This window comes from Dufourea novaeangliae, unplaced genomic scaffold, assembly GCF_001272555.1.
Source record: "Dufourea novaeangliae isolate 0120121106 unplaced genomic scaffold, ASM127255v1 scaffold115, whole genome shotgun sequence".
Lineage (NCBI taxonomy): Eukaryota > Metazoa > Arthropoda > Insecta > Hymenoptera > Halictidae > Dufourea > Dufourea novaeangliae.
This window is the reverse complement of record NW_015373998.1, coordinates 1,081,311-1,097,546: the sequence shown is the minus strand read 5'-3', so window position 1 is coordinate 1,097,546 and position 16,236 is coordinate 1,081,311. Positions and strand designations below refer to the sequence as shown.

Here is a 16,236-nt window from a genome sequence, read left to right as displayed (position 1 = left end):
GTATATACCTGTGAATGACCGTTGGGACCTCCGTAAGAGCGAGTGATGCCAACGGTCGATGTTTCTCTTTGTCCTGTTCGAAAAACATACGACCCCATGCTGACTATAAATTCAAATTCTGTTCAAGTATTTTCTGTTTAAAATATGGAAAAAATTGATTTACACAAGTAATTATTTCTTACTTTACAATTACTAAAATTATAAATCTGTTTAATGACTTATTGTAGATCGGTACACTAAGCCCTTTAAATATCTTTATAAGAAGAAATCCAGAGGATTCAAGTCTAGATGACAATTTCATATAAGGTGTTAATAAAAATGTAGGATATTTTTATAAGGTAAATTCTACACATGAAATAGTGAAAAAACGTTAGCAATCACGTATATCCTTTGACATTTAGTTTTCTAATTAATCGAAATGTGTAATAATATCTTTAAAAGTTCACAATTCAAGCGCTTATACGAATGCAACCCGTGCTGCATCACTGTCAACTAGGCTGCATATATCTAGAAGACACTCAATATTGTCCCATACTTTCATTGACACCGTGTATATTGAAACGAATGAAAAAAATAATCTAATTTAAACGTGAAATCCCTTGAACCATAACGATGTACGATACTAGTCCCTAACGACTGATTTTCTCGTGTGGAAGGACTTTGATACCAAAGATGGCCGCCAATGCGTCTGGAAAAATCACAAACCGTAGTGATCCCACAAAAGAGAAGGTAATTTATTACGTTACTCGCGTTCTGTTAAGTAGCTCTGACCGGACGAAATATTTATAGCCTACAGTTATTTGACGCCCACTTCTGGTTCGTGTCTAATTTCTTATTTACATTACAATTCAAATGGAAGTGCGTTAACTGAATCGTAATATGCAATAATAATACAAATTTTGATGTGTCATGACCGTATTACGTAATACAAAAGTTGCCATGCAAAACTACAACATGCAGTACTTTTGCAATGGTTTTAATTATTTTCAATCATTTTGTATTCATAATGGTAAGTATGGCGTTTAGACTTTTATAAAAATGTAAAATTCTTTCTCAGTGCAATAATATCCTCCTATATTTACTTTAATTCTACGATCAAACAAAACTAAAATGAAAACTAAAAGCTATATACATATGTATTGTATAACCCGGTATATTAATGTTTTAAGTTAATGTTAAAAATAGTAAAAATAAAAAATATCAGGAAAATAGTAACTTTTTTGCCATTACTGCACCTTGTATGCTATTCACCCGGATCTATCGAATAAAGTAAAACGCGGAACATTTAGTAATCGTACCTGTAATCGATGTTTTGTCGATTGGTCCTGCAGTCAAGTTTCATGTAGATAACTCGTTTTTATGTTTTGCTCGCGGTGGTGGTTTAAAAAAATGGGAACAAGTGAGAGGAATTAAAACGGAGTGTACAACATTTGACTCGTATCTATCATTCAATGAAGAATGTTTAACTCGAGAAACATTTCCTCTTCACCTTTGTCCCTTTCCAACCTGAATTATTTCTTTCAAACAAAAAGATGTTTTTTGCATGTAGTTATTCCTTGGATGTCAAAAAAAAAACAGAAAAACTAAAATAAAAATAAACAAAAAGAATTGATCATAATCAAAAAAACTATTCCTAAATATTATTTTCGAGATTATATCTATCTAACAACAAAAACTAAACTATAGGTTACGATACCATATCGCATCTTCAGGCTCATAGTATGAGTTGAAAATGTTAGATAAGTTAATGATCCCAAATGGAAGCTATGGTCGAAAAAGGTTAATACCGTTAGAGAAACGAAAGTGTAATATATCCTTATACTATGTACATAATATTAAAAAAACATATTTAATATACACTGTATTATTTTTATAACAGCAATGTGGTAAGTGTATTAAAGAAAAATTAATACTAATGTATTGAATAAAATACTTCTGTATTCACAGTGGAAGATTTCGTTCAAGTAAAAATTTACTAAAATCGATGGAATCAAAATATATATGAACAATTTGTATTCAGTTCATTGATTCTGATTATAAGTTAGAATAAAGTTCAATCTCTAAGCCAAAATGCAACCAATCCAATGTTGCATTACTTTCGTATAGTCACCCGGGTAAATGCGTCATTGCGCTTTGCTCTAGAAAGGTCCTGGTTTGTTGAAGCGTGACGACACGTTTGTACAGGTAAGTCACGATTTCAATGTAAATGTCAGCGAACGTGACTAAAACGTATTAATGATAAAGGATCATTGACGTAATAGCGACTTCCGGGACAACTGGATGCAAAAAGTCGATCAAGAAAAGCTTCTGAAAATCTATAAACACACGTTAGAAAGACACTTAATTATTTAAAAGTGAATAATAAACGTAGCAGAAATATGGATCATCGGTACATCTGACAGACATGTTTATTGCAATTTAATTTCGTGTAAATTTCTGACGTTTATTACTGAGAAGCTGACAGTACCAGTCAATCTTCATTTCTGCTAAATTTCTTTGAATTAAAAGAAGTTCAAGTATTTTTATAAAAAAATATATACTAATAATATTTTATTTGTGGTCTTTTTCTTATTGTCAGGACAAAACGAAGTTTTGTGAGAAACCAGCATCCGTGACTTCTTATGGACACGTCCATCTATTTTGTATCACTAATCCAGTGAAGACAGTTGCTCAACCTTTGCATTTATTGCACATGCATTTATTACAAAGTTACAAGACTTCTAGCAGCTTTCTTTTTCAAGCGTGCGCACACCTGTAAATGAACGGAAGTAGATAAAGTGACAAAGGTCAATTGTAAAAATTAATTCACAAGTTTCCTTTCTGTCGAATGTCAGTCATCAAGATAAACTTTTCATTCGAGAACGAAACTAGCCTTTATGTAGTTACGAAAATGTTTGTGTTGATACCTACATATTGGATGCCTCGAGGTGATTCTTCGTAAAAAGATAAGAAAAAAATGTAGAATAAAATTTTTTCATTTACCACTTCATTTTCGAGAAAATCAAATTTGAAAGTCTGCTGAATACGCGTGCAATTGAATAGCACTACATAGGCTATCGTGTCTGTCCATTGCATTCCGTTTCTACTCAGTACCATGACGTTCACAAGCATTTCGGATTAATGTTCAAAGTCAATTTTCTCAAAAACGAAGTCTAAAATGAAAAAAATGTTATTCTATATTTTCGTTTCGTTTTTCACGTAAAATAACCTCGTGCCAGCTTGTACATAACTTTCAGAGGTACCCTGTATAGTAACCACAAAATCGCAAGTTCTTGTAAAGGCGATTCAAACATTATAATAGTGCATTTCACGAGATTTTTCACAACTTTTAAAAAATATTCAAAATAATGAAATTAATTAAGCCTCTAACGGTAAGGTCCGGGTCGTATCCGACCCAAGATGTACTTCCTCTCGTGCTGTTCCCACTCTTTTTTTGTTATTACTTTCTTATTACTTTCGTTTTCAAATATTTTTTATTGTTTAGTAAACGTTTATACTTATATTATTATATGTTACATAACTCAATTATTATTCTTTATTATATAAATAAACAAAACTAAAAGTTTAAAATAATAATAACTTTTTTTCTACCCGTCTGAAAATAGCAAAAAAGAACTCGAATCGGATCTGATCCCATCTTTCCAAGTACGACCTTTTAACCCTTTCAGACCTGAAGGTCACATTTGTGTACATGAAGTTTCTTACAATTTCAATTTTTTCATGTTCTGAATGTTTTTAGTAGGTCTAATGCATTCAAAATTGAATAACAAACCTTTTTTTTTAAATAAAAAACAATTTTTCATACAAAATATGTAAACAATCTACTGAATTAAAATGTGTCCTCAAATATTTGTTTACTCTTAAAAGAAAATTCAGATCTGAAGGGGTTAAAAACCATTCTTCAACCACCTTACCATTCGAGGATTAACGTACAAGTCTCTATCGTTTCGTAAAACTGTCCCTGTTGTCGATCTGATGAAAATAGGTATATGTTAATTGTTGGCAGAGTTGAGCAAAATATAATCGAATTAGAAGATCAAAATTACAATGTAATTGCAAGACAATTACAATTAAATTGTAATTAACTATACTAAATTTACAATAAAAATTACAATGCTACGCGCTGCGATTGGTAGCCAACGTGACCGCGGGAACTCGGCCGGCAGACTCGCGCTCTATTTGGTCAGTATTTTTAGTTAATATCTCGTTAACAAATCCTGAGATAACATTTTGCTAAGGAAAAACTTGTTTCAAATCACCTCACGAGTCTCCCACTTCCGATTCCTCAAAAATAGTTGTTACACCCTGTATATGTCTACGGTACCGATTACCTTTTCATAACCCTCATCCGCCTGAAGTTCTCCAAGCGTCTTTTGTTCCTGCTCGCGTTTGCTTTCGCCTCGGTCGCCGCGGCGCTCGCTTTCGCGGCCGCGCGGTTCGTGTTGGTGAGCTCCTGTCTTGCGAGTTTCAACTGATTCGACAATTCCTCGACCCGTCTCTTCGCGGCGTCCAACAATTCCTCTTTCTCCCGCAAGGTTTTCTGTGCCCCGGCCGCCGCCGCCTGGGCGTTCGCCGCGTTCGCTTTCGCCGTTTGCACCGCGTGTGTCAGCGTCTTTAACTGTATTAGAGTGGACAGAAAAAAAATGGGATATGCAAGGTAATCGACTGTGTTGAAAAAGAACGCGGGGTACAAATTGTTTCGGAGAACTTGTAAGGTCATGACGCGTTACGCACCACAATAATACAGTAATTCATACAGGAAATTGGGCTTTCTTAATGTACGTCTGATAATGGTTCACCCTTTGCTGTTGACGCCACGTACAGTGTGGGGCAAAAGTGTAATTGTGTAAATGAGTAATTGTACTGAGTAACACCTTTTCAATGGGGAAAGCCTTGGTTTAAACTTTTGTCCAATTCGACGTCACAACAATGGCAATCATATAACTGTATTTTAATAATGTTATTAGAAAAGGGAACATTCTTTTGGTTTTTAATTAAGTTTAAAATTTTGAATTTTGTGTTAAGTCAAATACTCTACAGCGCGAAAATTCTTTCTCTGCTTAAAGGGTCAGTTAGAAATATCGTTCGTGGTATGAGAAATACTTTAAGACGGGGTCAATTTATTATTCACAAGGACTTCTTCGTTTTTGGAAATAGGAAAAATTGAATGTGAATGCACAACCATGTAGAGCACTCAGAGACGAATGTATATTGCTTAAAAGAATTAGGGGATCGCTAATATAGGCGATTCTGTTGCACCCCCTAAGTGAAGGAAATAAAACAAGTGTTACCGGTTTGCTAGATTGATACCTTTTCCGTGCGATAATAACACTATTAACACCTAGTTATATTTGTATAAAAAACTTTTTGGAAATTACACGTTGTATTGACGAGAAGAACCACTGCAATGCAAGATCCTCTACAGTAAATCTTCGATGAGTGTTCGAAGGCTCCTCAGCACTCAACATTAAATATTTCATAAATTAATGGCTGTATAAACTCGCGATTAACCACTGTTCTTTGGTAAATTAATACCGCGGAGCTCTTTGGAAAAATGGTGTGAGACTTCTTCTTATCAATGCCGAAGACCTATTGAGCACTCATCGAGAATTTACTGTAATTGTTTTAAATAGTAATCCACAATTTTGATAAGTGATCCACAAGTTTGTTTGAACACAGTTCAAACATAATTTGAATTCAGACCATATTCCTGCCCTTTGTTCATAAAGACAACGGAAAATGATCGAAAACGAGGATGCATATCACTGCAGTACTACAGCCTTTTAACTTCCTGAAACATCAGTTTCAAATTTTTTGTAATATAGTGGGTTATTTATTAATACACCTAATACATTACGTAAATATATTCTATCAGTTCGAAATGGTCCATTTGTACGAATACTTTCACATATAATGTTACTTATAATCGCGCATGTAATTAATTTTATTGTTAATATTAGATATACCAATAAGTGATGCACTGGTTCTCGTAAAATTCGTCGTTTGTTTCGAACTAACTCAAACACTTTTGCTGACGTCACAACATTTGTTATTCGTTGTCGAAAGTCAACGCGATTTTGACCGATTAAAATATCGAACGAGTATTCTGAATTGAAACTATATTTTATTATAAGAATAATAGATTACTTATTGGTGCACCTATATTCTTCAAATTATGAATTGAATCACGTTACCTGGTCTTGAGACTGTCGAGCGGCTTGCACTGCGGCATTGACATTGGTTTGTTGCCGTTCTAAAGACGAGGATTCCTCTCGAACGACCGACTCAGCTTCCCTTACTTCTTCCTGTAACTCCTCCACTATCACCTTCTTCCTCGAAAGCACTTCTTCCGCAGCTTTCGCGGCCTGCAATGCTTTCTCGGCGAGTTGCGTTTTCACCTGAACAATGAAACGTATTTATGCAATTTTTCACGAAATACTAATCTAAATATACAGAGGAAACAACGATCTATCTTGTAAATACAACGATTCAACCTTGAAATCATTCTTTTTTATTACTGAATTTCCCATATCTATCGGTAGAACATCTTTTTACTACTGTTTTCATTCTATTTAAGCAATGTTTTTAACTATAAAAAGATTTAATTAGAAAATCGACGTTGCAACAATTGCCTTTTTTCTTATCGGAATGTAACACCACAGATTCCAAGACACCAAGCTCACGATACAGGGTGAGAACAAGTAATGCTATTCAATAATCGCAACGTGGGAATCATCGTATTGCGATTTTATTGCATAACACCAGCCAGTCTAATACGTTTTCATAACAGTAAACAATGCAGAGCCTCGCAGGATACGTGCAAGAAATAAAATTGTAGGAAACTAATTCTAACGTAATTCGATCTATTAGATAGAATCATACATGACGTAAGTACCAATCTATTACGAATCTTGCAGTTTAATAATATTCATACGTCGAAAAAATACGGAACTTGAACATCGGAATCTATAACCGACGCATCTCTTATAGTTTGTTTCCGGTCGTCAAATGACTACTGCGTTTGTTCCACTATCTACTGCAGAATTGTTTGAAAACATTGATGCTTTTACTATATTTCTATATTAGAGGTACCAATGAGTATTTCACTATTGCTATTATTACTAGTCATGTACAATATTTATTGACCCACAAATTACGTGGTAAAAATGGCGTAGGATGTTGGAGAAGAACGAACAATACTATTCAAGTATAATAAATAATCCACTATATTTTAAGAAATAGTAACTTTATCTTTCAAGAAGTTCAATAGCTGCGATGCTTCGCTAATATTCATCGTTATTCTCCAACGTTCCTTCACATTTTTGTAAAAGGGTGAGAAAATGTTTTGAATTATGTTACTGGTTCATTAAAAAGAATAATAGATTATTTACTGATACAAGTACTAGTACTAATAAAATAATGTATTATTCATTGATGTAGGTGAAATAGTGTCTAAAACCATTATTCTGATTCTTATACAATTAATTCGATTAACACCAGATCTACCAAAACAGTAAAAATAACGGGTTTGCAAATTCTTGTAAAACGATTCAAATATTATAACAGTACATTTCACGAGATGTTTGCGCAACTTCAATTGCAATACACAAATAAAGAAATTAATTAACTCACAAATCTGTATAGTTTCATGAAACTGTCGCTCTTATCGATCTGATAGAAATAGACATACGTGAATTGTCGGTAATTCCGATGTTAAAGATTTATTTGGAACCTGCTTACCCATTTAAAAAGGAATATTGTCTCATTTTATAATTGGAATTTTCAAGATCATTCTAGGAAAAGTAAGAAAATAGGGTCGTTCCTTCCTTTATTCGTAAATTTTTATCTAGGTACAAAATTTCCCTACGTCTGCTCATTGGTACACCTAATAATTAGTGACCATAAGTACGAAGTAGAAGTAAGTACTTGACGCGCGGCTTGCTGACCAGCAATGTTCTGGGCATCCGAGGCCGCTTTAGCTTCATTCGCAGCTTTCTGCGCAATGTTACTGCTTTTCTCTGCGTTTTTCTTTTCGACATTCGCCCCGTTACCGTTGCGACAAACGTGGCCAGCGTTTTCGTTACCTGCGTAACGCACCTCCCTTTGGTTCTAATAGAAAATAAAGTGTCACCGACTATGAACGAATAATAAAATTAATTTACAAATATCACATGTAATAATATAAGGTTTTCTTATGCATAGAACACACAACTCCTGTAGTAGATAGTTATGCAAATGCAAAAAGAAAAAACATAGAAATATTTATTTTAATTGTAATCACCCTTCAGTGAATACTATAAATTTCAAATTTATGAGTATCATGTTGATACTATGAACAAATATGTAAAAAACATAATAATGTAAAAGGATTTGATTAATGTTTAAAATAGTTTATATTATTTTCCAAATAATACAAACATAATGGAAGAAATAAGTTTCTATTCTATTTCGAGTTCAACCTCAATGGAATAAAAAAATTTCTATTTCATTCTTCTTTTTATAAATTAGAGTATGAAGACATAAGTCTACATAATAGTCTATGATATGATTATTAAAAAGTATGCGTATATGATAGTCACTGTTACATTATTAATTCTTATGCAAATTCACGTTCTCATACAGTGATTTACAAAAAAATCTATCCCCCATCAAAGTTCTCATTAAATTGAAAATAAATTAATATCATTGAACAAATTCACTTGGATTTGCTATAAATAAACGAAATATGCAAACTACTCGGAATAAACGCAAGGAAAAATTGTCTTGGAGGTTATTAGGAAATTTTGTTTACAGTGAAAAGCATGCAAGAAAATAATAGTTAGGAATATGAGTGATCAGGAAGGATATTAGACTTACCATATTAACTGGGATCTTGTGAAATCTTGCGCAATCAAGATATTCGATCATCAGCATTGCTAAAGAAATTTTCGCTTATTTGGTTAGAAACGGAATGTTAATTAACTGGACACAGAACTCACCGATATAAAGAATATGGAAGAAGTGCATGCTGCAAGGGATGGTTTAGGTAAACGCAGGGCTGTAGTTCATATAAATCATTATATAACAAGGTGTGAAATTACGTCTGATTAATATTGGTGTCAAAACGTGCATTGGCAGTAGAAACAAAATGAAGCACGGCTCTATCGAATTTTGCAATTTTGTATACATATTAAGATGCCTTCATATATTCACCTTTGTTTAAACTATTTAAAGTATCAATCAATGATTTTACTTTCATCTCTATTTATGCATCCTGTTTACACACATCTGACAGAAGTATATTTTTTTTGTTTTACTCCACATTTCTTCACGTTAATTTACAAAATAAAAAAGTTAAATAAAAACACATTTCCTTCGTTAACTGGCTGCACAAAAATTTATAAACACTAATCTAGTAAGAGACTATAAATTTGTTTTTTAAATTGTTATGTACTGTATCTATAAAGAATAATGTAGATGTGTAAAAATTATTATTCCGTGTATTGTTAACCGGTTCAAAATATAGTGAATAAAACGTTAACAATGATCTGTTTATTCGAACAGTTCACATGCGAAAGTGACTAATTCCATTATTTTATTTTTTCAAATTTTAGTGCCAAAGCACTTAATTAGTGTTTAACTTTTATATTTAACGTAAATTTTAAATACAAATTTTGTAGAGTTAATCACGTTGGCAAATGAACGGCTCACATATTTCTGTTTAATAACTTCAGAAAAAAAGATTACAGTGCAAACGTTATTTGCACTGTCCTCAACCCCTTCCGCAACTACCACGAGCTTACACTAAAGAGCTATAAGAACTCCAATGATCAAGTAACTGGTATCAGTTCATAGTTGTTTGCTTGAGCAGAGACAACACTGATTCCTCGACCGGTCCAGCTATTATATCCGGTATGTATTAAACGTTCTTTGACAGAATAGTTGATGTTCTTCCTAAATTCTTTAAAATTGGACGTAAACCGTTTGACACAAACGAAACAAAGTTATAATTTTTTAACAAATTGAATAATGTGAAATCAATATTTTGGTTTATGGATTCATTGAGATCAATGAATTTGGTGTTTGTAGAACATAAATACTGTTTACGTCCAATTAAGTTAATTAAAGATAGACAACATGTAACTATTTTGTAATTTGACTATTTTAGCCAGAATTTTAATCAGTTTTTTGTTTTTAAATTGAGTACTGTGAAATAAATATTTTTGTTCGTGGATTCATCGAGGTGAACGACTTTGATGTTAGTAGAACGTAAGTAATGTTTACGTTCAATTAGTTTAGAGAAATATAGGACACATACTGACTATTTAATTTTGAATTTTAGTAACTCACTTAAAATAGACTCTAATTATGGATCTACGACCATACTTAATCATCGAGCAATAATTTAATTATCTTGATGTTCCAATGAGTTTAGATGCTTATTGTTATACTTTTCCAAAGATAGTAAATTCAGTGGAAGTGTTAGATAGATGCAAAAGTATTGGTTTGGAATTTTAGTTGATATTGCAGTTTCATTCTACTTTACTGATGAGGAATTTATGTTTTTCATAAGACTGGCAAACATCGTGAATAATGAATGCTAGTTTAAAACATTTATTTATTTGTATTATCTGAAACAGCTTCTGTATTCATAGAACAAAATCACATCTATCAATTGTAAGTGCAGTGTGAATGTGTATGTAAATTCAAATATTGCAAAATCATTTTTCGAAAATAATAGAGAAGCAACTATTGATATTTCTTTTTTTAAATTCAAAATTCATAGATTAATTTTTTAAAAACGATACATAAGGAAAAATTGATTCTTCTCTATCAATGGCTTTATTAGATTGAAAGTGAATGAATTATTTTATTATATTGTACATTTTTAAGTTGTGTTTACATTTTAAGAGTCTTCGAAATTCTCGTGACAATAATTTTATTACGTACTGTGTGAAGTATTTCTGCTTTCCGTAACATAATACACATAGCAGACCAGTGAAGTGGAATTTCAACTCAAGGCACGCCTGATTTGTATCTGGCTTGAAAGGAGCAAATTGCAAAAATTCGTGTGAAATATACAATATACTTTCACCCACCAATGCTGCCGCGGTATTTACGTGGGGAACACGAAAGCGCAACTTTCAAAACCCTGTGGACCCTCTGATTTCTGTGTACACGGTTGATCACACCAAGCGTATGCAATCTAATAGGCAATTATTGAAAATTCATATCACAGTAATGAATTCCAAAATAGTTTCTATTAATAACTACGTACAGTTTATGCAAATTTACAATTTTACACAGTAATTTATAAACGCGAGAAATATTCAAAACGTTGCTTGCTGTATAACAAATTTTATTAGACTAGGTAGAAAAATAACACATTTGTGTCACTCAGCTGCATTTAAGTAATAGAGTTTTAATCAGTACCCAAGTGTAAGTTTTTAATTTATAAACCATGATGATGAATCCATAAACCAGGATGATATAAAGCTTTGCATTTTTATTGAAAGCCTCACTTTACTATTGACCTACTAAAGCTTTCTATATTAGAAATAATTTTCTGTATAATTGTTGATTTTATACATTCATTTATACAAATACGCACTTCTATAAACATCTGCAATCTAGTGATTACAATTGTGTAATGGAAAATTAGGATTTTTATAGCGAAATGAACCCCCCCCCCCCTTCCCTTAACACTAGACACTCAAACTAGTCAAAATGACGGATTTCAAATTTCTTATTTTAGAATTACTGAAATTATAAATGTGCTCTCCTCGGAATTTATGTTGACTTTTAATTTTTCATACTATATTCTATTAAATTGTATTATATGTATATCTTACATATCAATATATTATACAATGTAATTTAACATACATTCTACGCTGGTAATTCTAATGTTAATTAACCGTTATAAATACCTTTCTCAAAAGTAACTACTAGTGTGAACGTAACAAAACCTACTGTAGTGTGCACGTATTACTCACGTTCGAAACATTTACCGCGAAAGTCAATTCCTTGACATATTTTCAACGATTTCAAATAAAAAATCCTTAATAGAATGGTTTCTCGTGGATATGAATGAAAGATGCGGTAAATCAATTTACATTCGTTACACCACCGATCGTATGTAAAACGTCGTAGAGTCGACTCAATTTGTTCTTCGGTGGACAGAAACCATTGTTTGGTACACGTTTGCCTTTCTTGCACTGTGTTTTATTAGATTTCGTAACGCAGTGATTTTAGTGCCAGTATTTCCTTGAAGTATTTATAGTCATAAAGTTTTGACCACTTACCCCTTTCGCAAGTACATGATTAAGTCTATTTCTGTTTTTCCGTCAATCCTTTTATAGCTGTGCCGCACTGTATCATGCGTATTTGTTATATACATGGTGTATCCGAAATTATGATACAATCGAAAACTCTATTTTATTCAAATCTCCAAATCCAATAGAATTTTAATGTTTTTCGAATACACCTTGAATACGATTCAACTATGCGCTGGACAGAGATGGGCACAATTTTTTTTCAAATAATACATAGTAAAAAACAGCTGTACGTACAATCGTCATAATGACCTTTAAACAGTTAACGAGATTAAAGAATTATTTACGAAGTGTCTACTCATTCAAAAAGAAGTATTATTTTATTCTAAAAATTTGAATTTCAATGTTAAATCTGTTATAAATAGCGAACTATTTTTTTTTTATATTCTATTCGTTATTCGAAGCTCTTTATCCAGATATACTTGGATTGACCAGTGCTAGGTCAATGCTTAGCTACTATTTCCATGATCAATTGGCATAGTTGGTCATATCAAAATTGAAAAGTTCGATTTTCTCGAAAACGGAGGTTCATATCAAAAATTTTATTCCCCATTTTTGACTTACTTTCCGATACAAATAGTCGTCTATAAAATTCATTTAAAAGTTTATACGACACTAAAGAATTGCTAAATATCCCTTTCATGGTGGAATTGACTCGCACACAGCACGATGATTAATAAATCAACTACATAATGTGACCAATCGGATTCGAAAGGGTGATTCGAATAAAAAACAGCGAGGGGGAAAAATCGTTCCGTCTTGAAGAAACTTCGATCCAACACGTGTATACGATCGTACGTACAGTAGACGGAGATAAGATCTGCCTTGGGCGGGCTTAATTATGCACTAACATACGCGCACTGCTTTTCAGAGCGCGACGGAACTGGACTTTTGGTTTTGAACCGGCGCGGCGGCGGCCGCAACGGGAATTGCGACAGAGTTGCACCGGAAAGGTGGAACGTGCGTCATGATTATTTTACGTCAATCTGGAATTTCGTAAAGAATATATGCAATCGATGTTTCTCGACGTTTGTATCTAAATTAACCTTAATAGACATGGACACATCAATTATACCTAATTCCGCGTCGATTACCAATTCGCGATATATATATTTATTATTATTGTTATTAGAATGTAGATTTCATGTGTTTATGATGGCATCGAACATAAATGAATGATTAATTTGTTTTTAAGCATTCAATACTTGTAAGTGAAAGTATAATTTTGTGTTTACTTCTTGCTTGTACGAAATATTCTGGAATATTTCAATAAATACAGTGATTCTTCGATGAATGCGACACGAGCAACGACCTTATTCCCACCACTGGGGGGCCCCCTTTGGAATCAATCAAAACAGAGTAAACAGAAACTAAGCAGAGGCTCGGTTTTAAGTAAAAAACGTTATTGCCATACATGCTCCGAAGCGAACTTGAATACGTCGCACTCATCGAAATATTACTGTATTCACAGTTTGTCTAATTATTCTGCGTGTGAAAATTAGAATCACTATATTCGTTGCATTTGTATGTCATCTTAAGCTGTCATTGAACTAAAAAGTACAGTATTACTTTTTTCTATTCTTACGTAATCCAACATAGGATGAATTTAATTTTTGAATATTATAACTAAATTTTTGGCAGGCTTGTAATTAAAAAGTATACGTAATAAATATTAGCGCCACTTCAACCACGTAATTTCTCGTATTGATATATCTTCTAATTGACTAATGAAAGTAATTTTGCTTACGATTCAATTATCCGCCATCGAGTAACAGTAGGTCAAGGAAAGTCACCTCGATGTTACGATCCCTCGTATACACGTAGAACGGAACATGCATAACAGTTCTCGATGTGTATCAGTATTACGAAGGAACAGTTTAGAATTACCGTAAATTCAGGTAACTTTGTTCCTAGTCAGAAACTGATTATTCTCCATTTTGCATCTCTGCAAATTGTTAAATTAAGTTGATTTTTACATAAAAAGGTATTTCACATAAAAATACCATCAAAAGAGTTGTAAAACCTAAAATGATCAGATTCTGATTTTGGAACAAAGTTACCCCACATTGTGTCAAAGTTACCCCAACTTACGGTACGATAAAATAAAACTTGATGTATGCAATTTTTCCATTAAATTACATAAGTCCCATTCCGTATATGACATTACCTTCTAATCGTACTCGACAAATTCTTTCCATTCACAGAAACCGTTCGTTACGGAAACTGTACCATCCCAAAGACCCCAACAATGAGGAAACTACTCCTACTATTAGGATACGTCTACCTAGTACAAGGTGGGCCAACCAAGAAACAGGTACTACTGGACCAACAGGCCGATGCCTACGGCTACGAATACGCTCAACGTGAACCAGCGCTATCGCTAGCTAACTCCGGGGCCTATTTGGACGCCGGTCCAGGATTATCCGCGGCTCCCGTTAGTCCTGGCCGTAGCCCACCGAAGCCAGGGTACAGTGTTGGCGGGCCTCTAGCCAACATCGCGAAGGGTGCAGCGGACGATGCTCACACTCAGCTGGCCAACCAGCAATCAGCAGCTGGACAGGCTGCATACGTCGCTAAGAACACTCTGGCCCAAGCTGCGGCCCAATCAGCGGCTACCGCGGCCGCTGCGCTCGCTGGCAAGCAAATCGTCGTTCAAGGTCTAGAGCAACAGTCAAGGGACGCCCATGTAGCGGTCGACGGTGAGAGCCTGCAACTGCAACAGGCCGAACGTGCCGCGTCTGCAGCGAGAACCACAGCGAAACAAGCGATGCATCAGTTGCAAGTGATCACTGCTGCTCTGAACGCAGCTCAAACCACGGTGGATCGTGCGTCTCAGGCGGCAGCCGAGGCTGCAGCCGAGTTAGCCGCTCAGACCACTATGCTCGGGCAAGCGAAGGCCAGAGCGGAAACCGTGGACGAACAATTGTCCGCTGCACGTGTCGATTACGGCAGCACTCAGGCGGCCGCGGACAAAGCCGCCACAGCGGCTGCGGCTGCGCAGAACAACGCACAAGCTGCTGCCGCGAGTGTCGCTGACACAGCCGGCCAGTCTGCGCTTCTGAGCCACCAACCGGTGGAACCAGCGCCGTCCGTGAAGCTTCCTCAAAGTCCTCTTCGGCAACCTGTGCTGCACAACGGTCCCGTTGGTCTTCAGGAATCCGAAGCTATCCTAGCAGCTGGTGGGCTTGAAGAGTCTGGTCTTCTGTCACCCGGCGTGCTAGATGCTGGTGCTCTTCAGGCGGCAGGACCTCTTCTCGGGCCTGGAGCGTATCAAGAAGTTGGTCAGTTGCGTGGACCTGGATCTCTTCTAGGACCTGGATCGCTTCAAGATGTTGGTCAGCTTCGTGGACCCGGGCCTCTTCTAGGACCTGGATCGCTGCAAGAAGCAGGTCACCTTCGCGGACCCGGTCCTCTTCTCGTGCCTGGAGATCTTCAAAGGGGGGTGCTTCGTGGGCCTGGTTTGCTCGCCGAACAGAGTGCTGTTCTTGGACCCGGTGGTCTCGCGGAAGCTGGCCTTCGCGCGTCCAACGGACTTCATCGTTCGGAACTGATTAGCCTAGCGAACGCTATACCCGCTGACGGTTACGATACCAAAGGTTACCGCTACTAGCTTTCCCCTTTTGATCGAACCCGCTACAGTGGAATCTAGGTTTTGTTGCTCTTTATTCGGAAGCACCCGGTGTATCCGTTGGTGTTCCGTATATCAGACTGTGAAATAAAACGTTGTTGAAACCACCAACTCAATATTCACTGTTTGTTTTTTTCTTTGCATTTTTCCTTCTTCTCTTTCGTGCGCGTGGGTAGTCGTCATTGTATACAAACATCTTTGGAATTAGGTAATAAAATTGTGATTATTACCGAAAGCACTATTACTACCTTCTTTATTAGTGTCTAATGCTGCGTCAATTTTATGAACAATTGT

At 35.2% G+C, this 16,236-nt stretch overlaps 2 protein-coding genes across 2 annotated transcripts; one reads left to right on the top strand and one right to left on the bottom strand.

The window, feature by feature from the left end:
- Window positions 1-4,327: 4,327 nt before the first annotated feature.
- Window positions 4,328-9,006, bottom strand: LOC107188078 (restin homolog). The gene is made up of 5 exons (XM_015576321.1): window positions 8,979-9,006; window positions 8,857-8,915; window positions 7,927-8,109; window positions 6,195-6,398; window positions 4,328-4,618 (listed from the first exon to the last, which is right to left on the bottom strand). The coding sequence occupies exons 1-5, from the start codon at window positions 9,004-9,006 to the stop codon at window positions 4,328-4,330; spliced, it is 765 nt and encodes a 254-aa protein (XP_015431807.1).
- Window positions 9,007-14,562: 5,556 nt separating this feature from the next.
- On the top strand, window positions 14,563-15,978 carry LOC107188135. The gene is made up of 2 exons (XM_015576386.1): window positions 14,563-15,562; window positions 15,827-15,978. The coding sequence occupies exons 1-2, from the start codon at window positions 14,563-14,565 to the stop codon at window positions 15,922-15,924; spliced, it is 1,098 nt and encodes a 365-aa protein (XP_015431872.1). The 3' UTR covers window positions 15,925-15,978.
- The last annotated feature ends 258 nt before the right edge of the window (window positions 15,979-16,236 follow it).